This window comes from Poeciliopsis prolifica, unplaced genomic scaffold, assembly GCF_027474105.1.
Source record: "Poeciliopsis prolifica strain line A6 unplaced genomic scaffold, Auburn_PproV2 SCAFFOLD001, whole genome shotgun sequence".
Lineage (NCBI taxonomy): Eukaryota > Metazoa > Chordata > Actinopteri > Cyprinodontiformes > Poeciliidae > Poeciliopsis > Poeciliopsis prolifica.
The window spans coordinates 8,930,423-8,945,488 of NW_026562376.1; the positions used below are offsets into that span (position 1 = coordinate 8,930,423).

Here is a 15,066-nt window from a genome sequence, read left to right on the forward strand (position 1 = left end):
TGTGGGCGTCATTAATTAAAAACTCAGCAAAAATATGGTAAATAAATTTATTTGACAATTCTGCCTGGTACACAACATTGTTCATACAACTCTATTTATATCATCTTCACACTAATTTAATACAGAAAGCCTTTCAGGATGTGCGTCTTTCCATTTTCATATCCTTGCTAAAATATTGACGCAGTGAACATCGAAGCTGAAAAAAAAACTCAAAAATGAGCAATTTTAATTTTTTTTATGCATTATATCAACATTTTGAATGGGGAGACTTGTTTGCAGGTTGCAAGTGTGAAAAAGCTGAGCAGTGGAAAACTGAATATATTGAGCATTTCCGCATCATTTTCCGCAAGGTCCACGGCCCTATCGTATGTATGGAGGCTGTCGTTCATCACTTGAGAGCAGTACGCAGCAAGATGGATGGTGTGCTCTCGCAGACACACTGGGGCACTTAATATTTCTGTCCACGTTTTTTTTTTTTGGGGGGGGGATAGTTTGAAATTCACCAATTTAAGAAGGAGAAAAGTAAAAGTATGGATGTGGGTTGCATTGTTTTTTTAAATACATTTTGCAGTGCTGCCTTCAGAAACTTAGATGTTAGGGTGGGGGGAAAGGTGAGGTTTGTTGAAAGCTGAACTACAGCCTGATCTCTGTTGTAATCTTTTGAAGCGATCTAAAGAAGGGTAGGAGGATAAACCTGGATGTAATTTCAAGAAGTCTGGGGAATTCAATGTCCCAGTTCAACACAACAGCTAGGTTTAAATAGAAAAAAACAAAAACAAAAAAACTTGCCCATAGCTGCAAGATTTGTCAAATTCTTTGGTAAAGGGGTGCAAGCATTAAAAAAGGACATTTGAATTTGCTTTATAACATTCCACAGAAACAGTTACATTCATAGACTAGAGATCAAAACATGAGGATGGTTGTTAATGTAAAACGTAGACACTGGTCCTCTAGTGCGATGCACCAGTCAACATACAGCAGGACTGATACGCTGTACAATAAAATGCCGTAAAGCACAGAACATTTTTTTTCTTACAGTTTTTCTTTTTTTTTTTTTATCACAGTATGAATCAAAGAGAATCATTAACCTTTTGATAAGCTTTGGTAGGTGGAAAAGCACCTGTTCCCTTCCCTCACAGCTCACACTGATAAAACCCCAGCACACAGAGAGACTCTGGGATTGTCTAAGTGCAATATAACATGCATTTTCTCTTGCTAAAAATGTGCTTTATTTTAGAGCTCAGGTTATGATCTTGTTAATCTTGTAGCATTTTTCACTTAAATACTTCTATGCTACTTTTTTCGTATAACCTTTAATAATCAGTTTTTCACATTTTGCAGATTTTGAGTGATTCCAGTGCATATTAATGTGCAGTTTGCTGGGCTTCCTCATCTTTCCAAAAGGATTGTTGGGATTTTTTAAAGTTAGGTTTGTTTACGTTATCTGCAATGGTTTCCCTACCTGTGGGACATAGGTCTCATCTATATTGTAGTAACTTTGTAGTAAAGAAAATCTCAGTGGGATTGTATACTAACGTTTTTTAGCTACTGGTAATTGCAGCACTTTAATACAACTTCATCCAAGGGGATACTACTCTTTCTGAACTTTCTCAGGGTGGTTGTTAAGTTTGTCTTTGTTTTCTCAGTTGAGTGACATATGTTCTACTACACTAAGTTACTTTGATTCTGTGTCATCCACCTGATTCACCTCATGGTCATTGAAAAACTGCCTGGATCCTGTACACAGGAACATTTAAGTTACTGCCTTTAACGACAGTCTCTTGTAAAAGTGTAGATGCTTTACATATATACATCTGTAACAAAGTGGACATATTTTAGGTTTAAAGTTGTTAAGAATCATCAGAAATATTCAATCATCAAGAATGTTGCCAGCTATTAGTTCTCAATTGCTCTGATAGTTTCCTCAATTATACAACATTTGAATTACAGGTAATGAAACTATTGCTGATAATTTCAAAGAACCTCAATTAAAAAAGACAAGCTATCCCTTTAGGGAGGAACTTAACAATTTTGCCTTTAATTGCAAGTAAACAAAATAAACAAACCTAAGTTAAATGAGTTCACGCACATGTTCAGTTTGGGGTACTTGGTACTATCCCTGATGCACTAAAGCGCCCTGCACCCTTCCCATAGTTGCTGTAGTACTCCATTTGAGATATTTTGGACACATCGGGTGTGTTGTTGTTGTTGGCGCGGTTTTCTCGCTCACTGAATTCAAAGCTCTCCTCTTCATACTCGTCTTGGCCTTCTGTTTCCTGGGGGGGTTCTGACAAAGGAAGGGGAATGCTGCGTTCAATAACAGACATGGTTGCACACGTGCATAGATCTCTTCCTAAAGACACATGGCCACATTGAGGACATCCAGCAGATTGCCCGTTCTCTGCGTCAGTCTTTACTGATAGAGACCGGCATGTCTAATCCAGGCACTGCTATATTTACTAAACACATGGGGAGAGAGTGACAGAAACATCAAAATGCTTGGCCACTATGTTACTGTACATGCTAAGTCAAAATCCATTAGGGACAGACTGATTGACAATTGTGTGACATTCAGCCCTCCGAGCCGTCCCAATTGGACACATGTCATTGGTAAACCCTATGAACAAATTCATTAATTTAATTTGCTCCAACAAGGTCTAATTAGGACAAGAGGAAAAGCCACTCACCATGTCCATCTATTGTGGTGTCCATAATGCCATGTTTAACTTTCATGTGTCGACTCAGGTTGCCCTTCAGGTTGAACTTGCTGGTGCAGTAAGGGCACTTGAAGGGTTTGCTGCCAGCGTGGAGGTGCATGTGGCCAAGCAGATTGTACATTCTGTTGAATGACTTCCCACAGACCTGGGGAGGAGGGTGAAGAATCAGTAACCTTCATCAGTTTGGTTCAATGTGATATTTATTCTTCCTTGGTATACCAACCTTGCATTTGAAGGGTTTGACGGGGAGGTGGACGATCATGTGTGTTTTGAGGGTTTGCTTCTGGACAAAGGTCTTGAAACAAATGTGGCACTGGAAGGGTCTCACACTGGCATGGATCAGCATGTGTCTCTTCAGGTTGGCTGACAGAGTGAACTCTCTGGCACACACATCACACTTGAATTCTTTCATGCCCTGGAAGAAATACAAAGTGGTCAAGCTAAATCAGAAGAAATTATCTAAATATGTGAGGGTTATAAAAATTCTTGGCAAAAGATATCTTTTCTACCTTTAAAAACAAAGAATGGATTATATATGCTACAAGAGAGACTATGTGACTCAACAAGCAGGAAGAGAAGAAGCTTTGCAAATGAAACAAAACACGTGTTGGGGGTGGGGTTGAGCACACAAAAACTCAGGGCCTTTGAAGACTATGCTTACAAAGCAACTGGTTTTAGAGAATAGCCTGTGATATAAGAATGACAGTTGGCTCAATTTTACATCTATATTAAAGCATCAAACACTGACAAGAAAAATCTACACTTAACCATTTTGCCTTTAATTGCAACACTTATCCAAAATATGTTTTAGTGTTTGTGATCTTGTTTGAAATAAGGAATTAGTAACATGAGGTAGAACGAGGCTAGCCAATTAACTGGTAGAGGAAAAAGTAACATCCAGTACCTTGTGGGTGAGGGCATGCTGTCGAAGGTGGTGGATCTGCACAAACTCCATCCCACATTCTGGACAAACATAGGGTCGAACGTTCTGATGCTTCATCAAGTGGTTCTGCAGCTGGCTCCGGTATGCGAAAGATTTGTTGCATTCTGTGCACTGGTAGGTAGTCGGACCCTGATGGCTGGTTAAATGACGTTTCAGGTGGGCGTAGGTTGGAAATTCAAGCCCACATTGAGTACAAACATGGCACTGACCGTTTTCGTGTTTGTTCTCATGGGTTCTCAGCTCACTGGGGTAGGCAAAACCACGGCCACAGAAGCGGCAGCTATAAGGCTTAACATCTGTGTGCTGCAGCATGTGCCTCTTCAGATGACTAGTCTGTGTGAATGCTTTTTCACACACTGTGCATTTGTGGGGTCGGGTCCCCTGATGAGTGAGCAGGTGAGTCTGAAGGTGGCTCGGTTGCTTGAATAGCTTCCCGCAGTGCAGACACTCATGAGGCTTAATTCCATTATGTCCCAGGATATGAGTGACTAGGTTATATTTAGATGTGTAGGACTTCTCACACATACGACATTTCCAACGTTTCAGACCCTCTCCTACATCAACACAGTAAGACTCATCAATCTGTACATTTATGTCCAGTCTGTCAATCTGCATTCGTCTGGCGAGCCCCTCTGGGTCTGACCACAGCATGGCCTGTGCCTGGCCATTCTCATATTCTCCTTGCATCGGCATGTCAGCAGACTCATAGGCCACCTCATTGGAATCATAATAACGATTCTCCAGAGGACTGCTATTCTCTCCAGTTGTCTTTAGATTGAGTGCCTCTTCCTCTTCTTCCGCTACCACTAATTCTTCTTCCTTCCTCTCTTTCTCCCTAACAGAACTGTCTTCATGCTCCAGGTCTGTCTGTTCGTCTGACCGTGGGATGGGCGTATCTCTCACACATGACGAACAGTTTCCACAGGTCTGTTCCTCTTTCAAGGAGGCATGATGGGTGGTTGAATCCTCTAACTTGCTGGACTTGTGTTTGTTATTCATGTGAATGCAGGAAGGAGGGGTGTCAAAATCAAGTCTTTCACCTTTAACCTGAGCCTGTGGAGCAATGTCTTTGTGCTGGGGAGATTCTATCTCCCCATTGCTCCTCGGCCTCTTGGTTCTCCCACGGGGACCAGGGCGTCTTCTCTCGCTGCAGTGCGGCTGGGGCTCCTGTTCACCAGCAGGCTCGGGCAGGTAGTCCCCGTTAGCACCTATCAGCTGGTCAGCATACTCATACTCCACTGACTCAGGAGGAGGAGGAGGGCACTCTTTTGGCTCCCCTGTGTAAAAGCCATTTGGGGCAATGGTAGCCCCAAATATTTCATTCTGGGAGATGAGTCCAAGAACAGCAGCTTGAGCAAGTGATAACACCACCACAGGCTCTGTTTGTGTGCCCACATCCACATGGGCTTCAGTCATCTTTGGAAAAGTTCGCACCAAACAGCTACTTTCTTCCTCCTGCAAACACACACCCACACGCACACACACACACAAATACGGTATAAGGCATAATGGAACTTGGACTGATGAAACAGCTGTTAAAGTACTACTTAATATTTTATTAGAACAAAATATACCCTCATATTTCAGGCTCATAAAACAGTAACCGAATACTAAAATGATTTCAGCTTGCATGTATTAAGATCTTATTTTTCACAATAAGAAATCTATGTTCAGATGCCGCCTTTGTGTCTTCAGTCAGAGAACATTAGATCGAGGAGATAAGGTAGATCTGTGTTCGCGCTCAGCTTCCTTCCTTGACAGACTTTAGAATAGCAAAGAACACAACAAGGGATGCAGGTTCTAGTCAGGAAGCTGACTTCCGTGGACTGTCCTCGGCACTTCCTGTGGGGTCCTGGGACGGCCTGGCTAGACCACAGTCGGCCCATCACTGGAGCAAACCATCTCATTGATTCTCTGAGCACTGTGGACAACTTCAGAATGCCTTCAAACTTGAACCTCTTTAATAAGATGATATATGCTGGCAGGAGGTCTCATAAGTTCAAAGCTTCAACATTCAACCGGGCTTTGAACTTCCTCTATATTCCAGACCAATGCCGAAAACTCAACGGTATAATCTTTAAGTGTTTCAGACCCTTATGCTTACATTTTGAAGAAACTGGCCCTCTGTTGTATATGAAGACATGATTTAAATTAAATATAAGCATGGATCAGACTGGCTGAAACATTACTCTGAAAAGTTCTGACCCTGTAGTTTATTTTCAGGTAACACTCTGCAGCTTTCAATGTGCCATGTAAGAAAAAGCTGCTTCCTTTCCCTGACACAATGCTGAGAGAAAAGAAAAGAGCAGACAGAGAAAAGACAGAAAGAAGGAGGAGATAAAGAACAGGAATAAAGGTGTGTGTGTGTGTGTGCATGGGTGAGGGGAGTAGACCTGGATGCCCTGATAACCATGTCATTTATAATTACTGCTTTTAAAGTAGTCAGACAGAGACAGACTGTGTGTTTGTGAGGAAAGAAAAAGAAAGAGACTGGGTGTGTATTTGAAAGCGTGTGTGAGTGAGAGAGAAAGAGAAAAGAGGGAGGGAGGTATGAAGAGAAGGAGAAAGAGCTGTGGGCGGGGAGGAGTGGAGGGAGGGAGACAGAGAGAGAAATGAGATGGAGGGGCTGAAAGATAAAGAAAAGAGGGGAGGGGAGGGAAGGGGAATGAGAGATTGAGTGAGCGTGTGAGAGGAGTGAAGAGAGAAAGGAAAAGGAGAAGGGGGGTATGAGTGTATGGAGGGGTGGTGGTGGTGAGGAGGGCAGCCGAAGAGAGACAGAAAGACAGAGTGAGTAAGAGAGAAAGAGGTGAAGGAGGAAGGGAGGGAGGGCTGTAGAGAGAAGAAAAAGCACAGCAAAATGAAAGGCAGACAAAATGAAAGAGAAGAAGACAAATGACAAGTAGACAGGGAAGGTAGGGTAATTATTGCGAGAGTGGCGCACTTTCACATTTAAAGTTGCAAGACTGAAAGACACCTAAAGACAAACAATTAGAATGGAAACAGAAAGCACTCCTTCAGAAAACGCGTCCATATGCCACAGCACTCACGCCACACGTGAAAAGTACATTCTCTCTTCCTTCCTATAACTCCTGGGTAAGAGCGCGGACAGGACTATGGTAAATGCCTCATTGACAAAGTGCTAAAAACAAGTTCCCAACAACCCCTCTCTAACACAACCCTTAAATCTCCCTCAGTATACTCGGGTCCCAAACTCACCACATTGCTCCTGGAGTGATGTTTGAGGTGTTTCAGGGATCTCATCCTTCAGGAGAAATGAGTAGAGTAAAAAAATCCACCTCCTATTTATATCTGCGGGAGAGTGGGGCGGTCCCACGGCTCATCCTCCTCCTACTGTTGCTGTTATCAGAACTGACTGTGCCTGCCCCCCCTTGCACCCTCCACCCTCCGACAGCCCTCACCCCAACACACACACACGCACGCACACACGCACAGCATCACCCCATTTCTTTCTCTTCCTCCCTCCCTCTCCTTCCCATCTCACTTTTCTCTTCTTTTCTCTCATAAACAGACACATCTTATCTCCCTTTCTCACTACGTACAATTCAACATGACCCTTCAACACACATTTCTCTTCAGCTACTACTATCTTGTCTTGATCAAACTTGATACTCTGCATTTCCCTCTTTTAACACCCTAAGACATACACACACCCCCCCCACATACACACACACATATATATGTATAAAATTAAGTGTGTGTGTGTGTGATTTAGACCCTCTCACTCGTAGAGGCGCGACAGACTTTCTCAAACATCCAGAGACGCTATGGGTGGAGGTGTGTCTGTCAGTGACAAAACAGGCAGACAGATAATGTCTGAGAAAGGCTTACATTTTTTAACTTTTTTACAGAGAGCGAAGAGTTCTTCATCCAAACTAATTAAGTATAAAGTATACTGTCTGAGAAATTCAAGGAGGGAGAAAAAAGAGTGACAAGAGAAGAGTAGGAGAAAGAGAGTAGAGAAAGCAGTTTGGAAAGAGGGAGGGAGGGAGACAGACATGGGGGAGAAAGAATAAGGAAGAAAGAAGCAGAAGGAGGGGGAGTGAAGCTGAGTGGAGGAAGCAAGGGGGGGCAGAAAGAAAAGGGAGAGAGGAAAGAGAACTGGTGTGGGGGAGGGAAAAAGAGAATGCTGCAAAAAGAAGGAAGAAGGTAAAGAAGAACTGTAGGAGGAGGAGGAGGAAGGGGAAGGCTGGGGTATAAGAAAGGATGTGGTGAAAGAAAGAGAAAGAATAAAAGACAGGGAAGAAAGAAAGGGGGGGGCATGGGATGGGGGAAGAGGTGGGGATGGAAAGACAGATAGTGAGTTGAAAGAAAATGCGGTGAAAAGAGAGGAGCAGGGTGTGTGGAGGAAAACAGGAGCAAAAAAAGAAAATAGGGGGATGGTGAGTGTGAAAATAAAAAAAAGAGGAGTCCATCAGCAAGAGAAAAGAAAAGAGAACGAGGAGTGAAGGTGGAGGTGGTGGGGTGAGAGCGAAGGGAATGGAGAGAGGAAAAGGAGATAGAGAGAGACAGAGGGAGTGAGGAAAAAGGAAAAAAAAAACAGCAAAGAGAAGGCATTAACTATTGAACTTCCAGATTTCTTTGAGAACGGTGTGGCAGAGTGTTCTACCTGACGGATGAGAACTGATGAGGTCGCCAATAATGACAAACCTCATCATTTAGACAGATATTCTTTTATATTACCTCACCTTTACTGCACTTGTAAACACACTAAAACCAAAAAAAAATAAATAAAAAAAGTGGATGTGAGACTAGCAGGAGTAGGTGCAGGCAGGCACAACAAACACAGTGTGGACACATGCCAATTGTGACTGCAAGACTCAGAACTGTGCATAAACATTTCCTGCTAAATAACAGGAAAGGGCAAACCTTGAAAACCTTGATCAATCATCAGCAGCTGGGAGTGCTGCGAGAATGAGAAAAGATAGAGAGAAAGGGGTGCGGAGGGGGAAGGAGGAGGGTGGAGGGGAAGATAGGGAATGAGAGGGAAGGAGGGGAGGGGAGAGGAAAGAGAAAGAGATTGAGTGAGGGTGTGAGCGAGGCGGAGAGATAGCAGGAAGTCGAGGGAGAGAAAATAGAAGGAGAGCAAGGGAAGAAACAAAGAGATAAGAGGCTGAAAGACAAAGAAACCACATGGAAGAAACAACAAGGGACACGTACATAAAACAACACAGAACTAGCCTATGGGGAAAATGAAAAAGACACAGACAACAAAAGTTTTTTTTTTTTTTGGGGGGGGGTGGAAAGTAGGAAAAGCTCTGGCTCCTTTCCAGGCCTGAATCTTTGTATCAGTAAAAGAAGGGAAAAAACCTGCTTGCTTCTCCATTTACTTTAGTTACATTTACATGGGATGAGACTCATGGCTCCAAATGAGAGTAAAATATAATTCCTATTTATTTTACTCTCAATAAAAGATACAGAGTACTAAAGTAGGAAGAGAGAGGGATGTGAACCATTGGTCTGCTCTCGAGTGCACTAACCCTCATCTGGGATTTCAAATGTGTTTGTCTGATGCTAGAGATCAGGGGACAAGCACACACACACACACACACACACACACACACACACACACACACACAGAGAGACAGAACAAGAACACACTTTCTGTTCTCCACATGGTTTATACGTCTACTGTGTATCATATAAACCATGACACACAGGCCTGCTTAGAGCTGTTTATCCATAGGGTGATCATGCATGAGTGTCACATCCTCTGTGTGATGTAGGTCAAAGTTAGAACTTATTGTTTCTAACAAGAGAAAGAGAGCAAGTCAAGGAGATGGAGAGCTTGAGGGAGGGACAGAGAAGAGGTGGCAGAGGCGGTGGTGGTGGGGTGCAACAGATCCAGATATCAACTGTTTGCTTCACCCCTGAGAAAACCTCAATGAATTACAAGCAATTTATCGATGTCAACTTACTTTCCTGGTTTAAAGGGGTTAAAGCAAATGCCATTAATACATTTTTTATGCAGGCAAATTTGTTGTGGGAAAAGTTTTAAAATGAATTTATCCTCTACTGCAGTACTACTATCTAATAAAAAACAGCTAAACTTTAATTGGGTGTATTTTATTCAGAAGGGAAACATTTCCATGTGAAGAAGTAGCTGTCTCAAATAAATAATCAGCAGCAAAGTAGTGAAAGTTATACACTTCTTAAAGCTTATCAGACTTTCTAGGAACTTCACATTCTTAATTCTTATCTTTCCATTCTCTGCAGTATAAATGTAGTGCAACACAGAGTGAAAGATCTTTTAGCCACTGGCCATATTTATCTTGCTTAACAGGAGATTGTTTCAAAGTTAAAAACCCAATACCACTGAAATGCCCACTGTCACTAAATGCTTGCTGAGGAAGAGGATGGATTGATGCAACATCAGTGACTCAATGCAGTCTGCTGGTTTACTTTAGATAGAAAGATTTGTTTTACCAGCTGAGAGATTCAGGGAGCAGAAATCCTAAAATCAGTGAGATAGCTATCAAACTTCAATGTTTTGTATTGTTTTATTACATTTATTTGTTTGTTTTATTTATTTATTTTATTTTATTTCTAAAAATTTTAAATCAAAATAAGTTCAAATAAATTTTAAATTCTTCCAAATTTGCCTTTGATAAACTTTTTAAACAAGTTCAGAAGGAGGCATTTGTTGACAAGTCAAGCTGCGCTTGGTTATGTCTTGTCTTTTTTATGTCACAAACCATCTCTGCAGTTACAGAGATCTGATTGGTTCAACGCTAACTTTCAAACAATGTTTTCTTTTTTGTAATTGTCTTCTTTATGTGACATCACTTAACCAGCTAAAAAAGTCAAAAATATGTATTTGTGTCTGTCAGTATGTTGTGGAAAATGTTTTTGGAAAATTAAGATTGTCTGTCTAATACAACATTTGTCTCTGTGTGCTTCAACTTCGTAAAATGTTCCAGAAGAAGAGTAAGTGCTGTCCTATTGGAAAATTGAACTGTCCAAAGTATAACTGCACGGTTGTGGGGAAACGAGGTAAGATGGTGCCATGATTGTCACAAATTGTGATTTTGTGTTTTGCTTGTTATTTTTATTTTTTTAATTCACATGTAGAGGCTTGGATTCAGAGGTTTACAGAAACACTATAATTTGGCTGCAGTTGTTACTAAATACATCTTGTATTAACTAGTAAGAAATGGTTTTCAGTGATGTTGTTATAGTTATATACTCATATATGTTGTCTGTTACTGTGGTTTCTCACAAATCACAGTGAGATTATTCCACTGTAAAAATGGTTCCATATATGTTAAAGCTTTTCACACATATTTGCCCCTGTAATGATGGTTTCTCTGTACTTTCAGTCAACGCCTTGAGCTTATATAGTAAGTTCTGTTTCTCCATGCAGCCCCAGTTTGCTCAGCGTATGAGATGGTGTGCCGGGTGATGCCCATAATTCAACATCCTCTCCCTGTCAGGCAAACTGGAAGCTGTGCTGTTCTGTTTTAAGGAAGTTGTCTCTTCAGTCTTCAGGTAAGAATTCTCATTGAGAGTAATAAGCTCCCTCTTGGTTGTGAACTTTTTTTTTCCTGTTTACTTTTTTTTGGGGAGGGGTGAGGGAGTGATGTCACTGTCTTTTTTTTTCTGCAGGCCATCTTCTCAGACCTGTGTCTGCAGCATCAAGCCCACACACCTTCTGTTATTTCCAGTGCTGGATCAGTCTCACCTCTGCATGGCATGCTGATATAATAGTAAGTCTTAAGCATGATTACCTGCTGTAATTAGGCTTTCACATGGAGAAAAAAAAAAACAGCAGGGATTTTCGTAAGCGCAGAAGAGACAATCAAGACAGCTCGAATCGTAGCAATGCAGATGGAATATGGGAAAACACTAAGAAAAAAGTAGCCACACCCTGTAGAGCTTCTTTGGTTCAGGTCGGTAAGAAGGAAGCAAGAGGGTCTTCGTCATGAAAAAGAAGAGCAACTTTTGCAGCAGTCTCTTTCAACTTCAAGTTTTGGTTTCAGTATTGATGTTTTCTCTTGTTTGCTTGCTTTCTTCCCTTTCTGTAGTCTTAATATTTAAACAATTCTCTCTGCAAAATCATTCCTGAGCAAACTGGCTGACAGGATGCAGAGATGACCAGAGCAGCAAAGAAAAAAAAGAAAATAAAAGTAAAACATAACAGAAGGAGAACTAAATAAAATATTACATTTTCCATTTTGCAGCAGAGTTAGTAAATGGAAAGACAGAATATTACCAATAAAATAACTCTGCTTGGAGACAACATTGGAGAAAAGAGTGTGGGGAGAGCATGAAAAAAAAGAGACTGAATATAAAGGAGAAAAGACAGAGTTGAGGGAGGAGAGGAGAAGAGCATTCAGCAAGGAGGATATAAAAGGAACAGAGAGGGGGGCGCGGGAGTGAGACAGAGAGCTATGGAAGGAAATAGAGAAAGAGAATAAGAGGGGGGCATGAGAGAGCAGGAGAGAGAGATCAAGAGAAAGAGGAAGGGAGGGAGTGAGGGAGGGGGAGAAACAGAGACAGAGGACGAAAGAGAAAGACAGAAAGGAGAGAAAAACAGAGAGGGGGAAGGGAGAAGGAGGGATAGCCACAAGAGACTCAAAAACCACAGAATAAAAAAATAATTTAAAAAAATCCCTCTCTGTCTGTCTGTAACTCTATATAGATATACAAATATGAATCCTAATATATGGGCACGTTGCATTTATTCATTGGGAATGGATAGCCTGCTGTACAGAATTCAACATGCACCCCAAGTTCATTCAATAAGTCAGCAAACACAGAACAGGACCAACTTATACCTTCTTATCAGAAATGCAGTTTTTCATTGCAGCCAGGTGGCAGAGGAATCTCGCTAAGGTACTTTATCCTATTTTAGTCTCTTCCTGCTATATGCTTCATGGCAAACTATGATTATAACACACTATATAGTCTCTGCGTCTTCATGTGAAATTTGTGTGACGGACATAAAAAAGGGAAACCTGGGATATTTGACTGTCTTTGCTTTGCGAGTGTCCTACATAGAGATATGGCCCCAGATTTACTCAAGGTGAGGCCCACAATGAACCACAGAAGCCTATTAACACTGGAGGTCTCTGGAGTGCGTCCTGCGTCCACATTCAGACGCTGTCCCTCCATGGCTGTCGCTCCTCTTCTTTTTTTTTTATATATATATATTATTATCTCTCCACCTCCTGGTAACAAATTTCTGTCTGAATTACTTTTCTCTCGTCCAAGTTTCATTCTTTTTAAATCAAACCCCCTTTGTCTATCTCTTCTTTTGTACCTTCCTCTTGTTTCCATGGTTACCTCTCTCTCCGCTCCGTACACTATCTATCTCTTCCTCCGTTTCCCTCTCTGTCTCTCTCACTCTGTTCTTATCTTTCTCATTTTGCTTTCATCTCTGCCTCCCTTCCTCCTGCTTTATCCCACACCCTCCTCACTCTGGCTTTTATCTCTCTTCACTTTCATCTGTCTTTCACCTTTCTCTCCCCTTCAAGCCTGCCATTCCATCATGCTGGTTTTGGTTCTTACTTATAGAAGAGAAGAGAAAGTTTTTTTTTTTTTTTTTTTTTTTTTTATCGGTTTCCCTGTCAATTCTGCATTTTTAATCATTTCCAATTTATCCAACCCCCTTTCTTTCAACGCCATTGAGTCATGCATTAAGCCATCTCAGAGAGAATGTGAGTGCGTGTGTGAGATGGGAAGCATAGGTGCAGGTGGATGTAGTCTTTCACTGTCAAAAAGAAAGAAATGATTTCTGTCATGATATCTGGAGATTAACTGGCTGCTGTGAATTGTCTTTGCGTGTCTTCACTAATAGTTTTTTTCTTTCTTTCTTCCTTCCTGCATATTGCTGCATTTGCAAACTGCCTGTGTGGCTTTGCTATTTGTGAACTGGACTCATCTGTGCAAGGTCCAAGTGAGCTCCAAACAGCGGAGGAGATTGTGCATGTATGAGGCAGCTTGTCAGTCCTCTGCAGCAATGAAGATGTTTTCATGAAGCACAAATGCCTCCCTCCACGCACCTCACTCGGGAGATAATCGTATTCCTACACGGCTGGGGCTGGTTTTTAAAACGCATCATGTGTCACCATGTGATACTCCACGCACAAACAAGCAACTCTTCCTGATATTTAGGAGGACAATAGTCTGTATGGAACATGTGGATGTCTGCTGGCCTAAAACCAAGTCACTGCAAAGCTGTCATCCATGGTGGTACACATAGGAGTGGTGGGGGGGGAGAGATGTGTCTTCAAGTCAGTGACAAACTCATTCCAAGAGACACTGCATGTGGTGTGGGAGGAAGTTTTGTTCTGCAGCTTTGACTGAAACTAACCTCCCTCCCCTCTTCTTCGCCTTCCCCTTCCCCTTAAAGTACCACAACTATTCAGAAAGGAGAATAAAGAAAACCTGAATAGAGGAAGAGAGAGAAAGAGGGAGAGAGAGAGAGAAAAATGGGGTCCCTAGGCGAGAGAGAAAAGAAAAACAATGAAAGAAAATAGAATGAAAAGCAAGCGGCTCAAGAAGAAAAAAGAAAAAAAAATAAGGGAGGGAGAAAAAGAAGGACAGAGAGAGGGAGGGGAGGGAGAAAAAAGATACTGAGCATAAAGCTGGGAGAGAAGAGCAAAAGAAAAAAAACAAAGACAGAAAGAAAAAAAAGCGCAGAGCTTTGAAAGACAGAAATATTTTATTGAAAATGCATTGCAAAGAAGAAAATGATGCGACTAGAATGTCAAAATGTGCTCAAATTATCAGTAAATATTCTACATAGTGAAGCTGTTCGATATGCCTGCATGGGTAGTCCCACCAAATCAAACTGCCATAGGAAGAGATAAACAGAAAAAACAAAGATTCAGACCGTTTAAAACTCATCTTACATTTTTAAAGAAAACCAAATGGATTTGACCTTTTAAAATGAATTTATTATACGCCCTCCTTGTCCTTTACTAGCTGACTTTACTCATCATCTTTGTGGGTCAGAACATGAACTGTTAATGTAATGCACTGTGTTATGTTCTACAGCCACCTTTAAATTGCCAAATATTTTAATGAATTGCAACTCTGAGTTAGAACGTATTTGAAAGTAGAGTCTTTCCATTTAAAACATAAAATCATCTGGTGCTGTGAATGAAATAAAATGCTTTTTTGGTGTGTGAGATGTGAATGGTCCGTGAAAAGGTTGAGGTGGATGGTACTACACATCAACCTGTATGCATGTTGTCGCTGCATGACATTGCGTTGCAATAAAATGAGTAGGTAATGATCATGCTATTAGAAGTGTTTGTTAAAGCATGCTTCTTCATTTCCCAGAAAGGACAGATGTTTGAACAGCAGAAAGATTCACACCATCAGAAGTTTTACAGAGAAGAGACACAAACTCCAAAGCATTGTATTGGTATTTCATGTTGT

The 15,066-nt window shown here is 41.4% G+C and overlaps 1 protein-coding gene across 1 annotated transcript; it reads right to left on the reverse strand.

The window, feature by feature from the left end:
* Positions 1-903: 903 nt before the first annotated feature.
* znf710a (zinc finger protein 710a) lies at positions 904-6,916 on the reverse strand. The gene is made up of 5 exons (XM_055027239.1): positions 6,877-6,916; positions 3,622-5,115; positions 2,941-3,132; positions 2,688-2,862; positions 904-2,287 (listed from the first exon to the last, which is right to left on the reverse strand). Exons 2-5 carry the CDS (start codon positions 5,074-5,076, stop codon positions 2,094-2,096), a joined length of 2,016 nt encoding a protein of 671 aa, XP_054883214.1. The 5' UTR covers positions 5,077-5,115; positions 6,877-6,916; the 3' UTR covers positions 904-2,093.
* Between the last annotated feature and the right edge of the window lie 8,150 nt (positions 6,917-15,066).

Coding starts and splice junctions, on each gene's coding strand:
- znf710a (XM_055027239.1), bottom strand. CDS start 5,076: ATGACTGAAGCCCATGTGGATGTGGGCACACAAACAGAGCCTGTGGTG. Junction 3,133..3,621: donor AGCATGCCCTCACCCACAAG/GTACTGGATGTT, acceptor TATTTCTTCCAG/GGCATGAAAGAATTCAAGTG. Junction 2,288..2,687: donor CACCACAATAGATGGACATG/GTGAGTGGCTTT, acceptor TTCCTTTGTCAG/AACCCCCCCAGGAAACAGAA.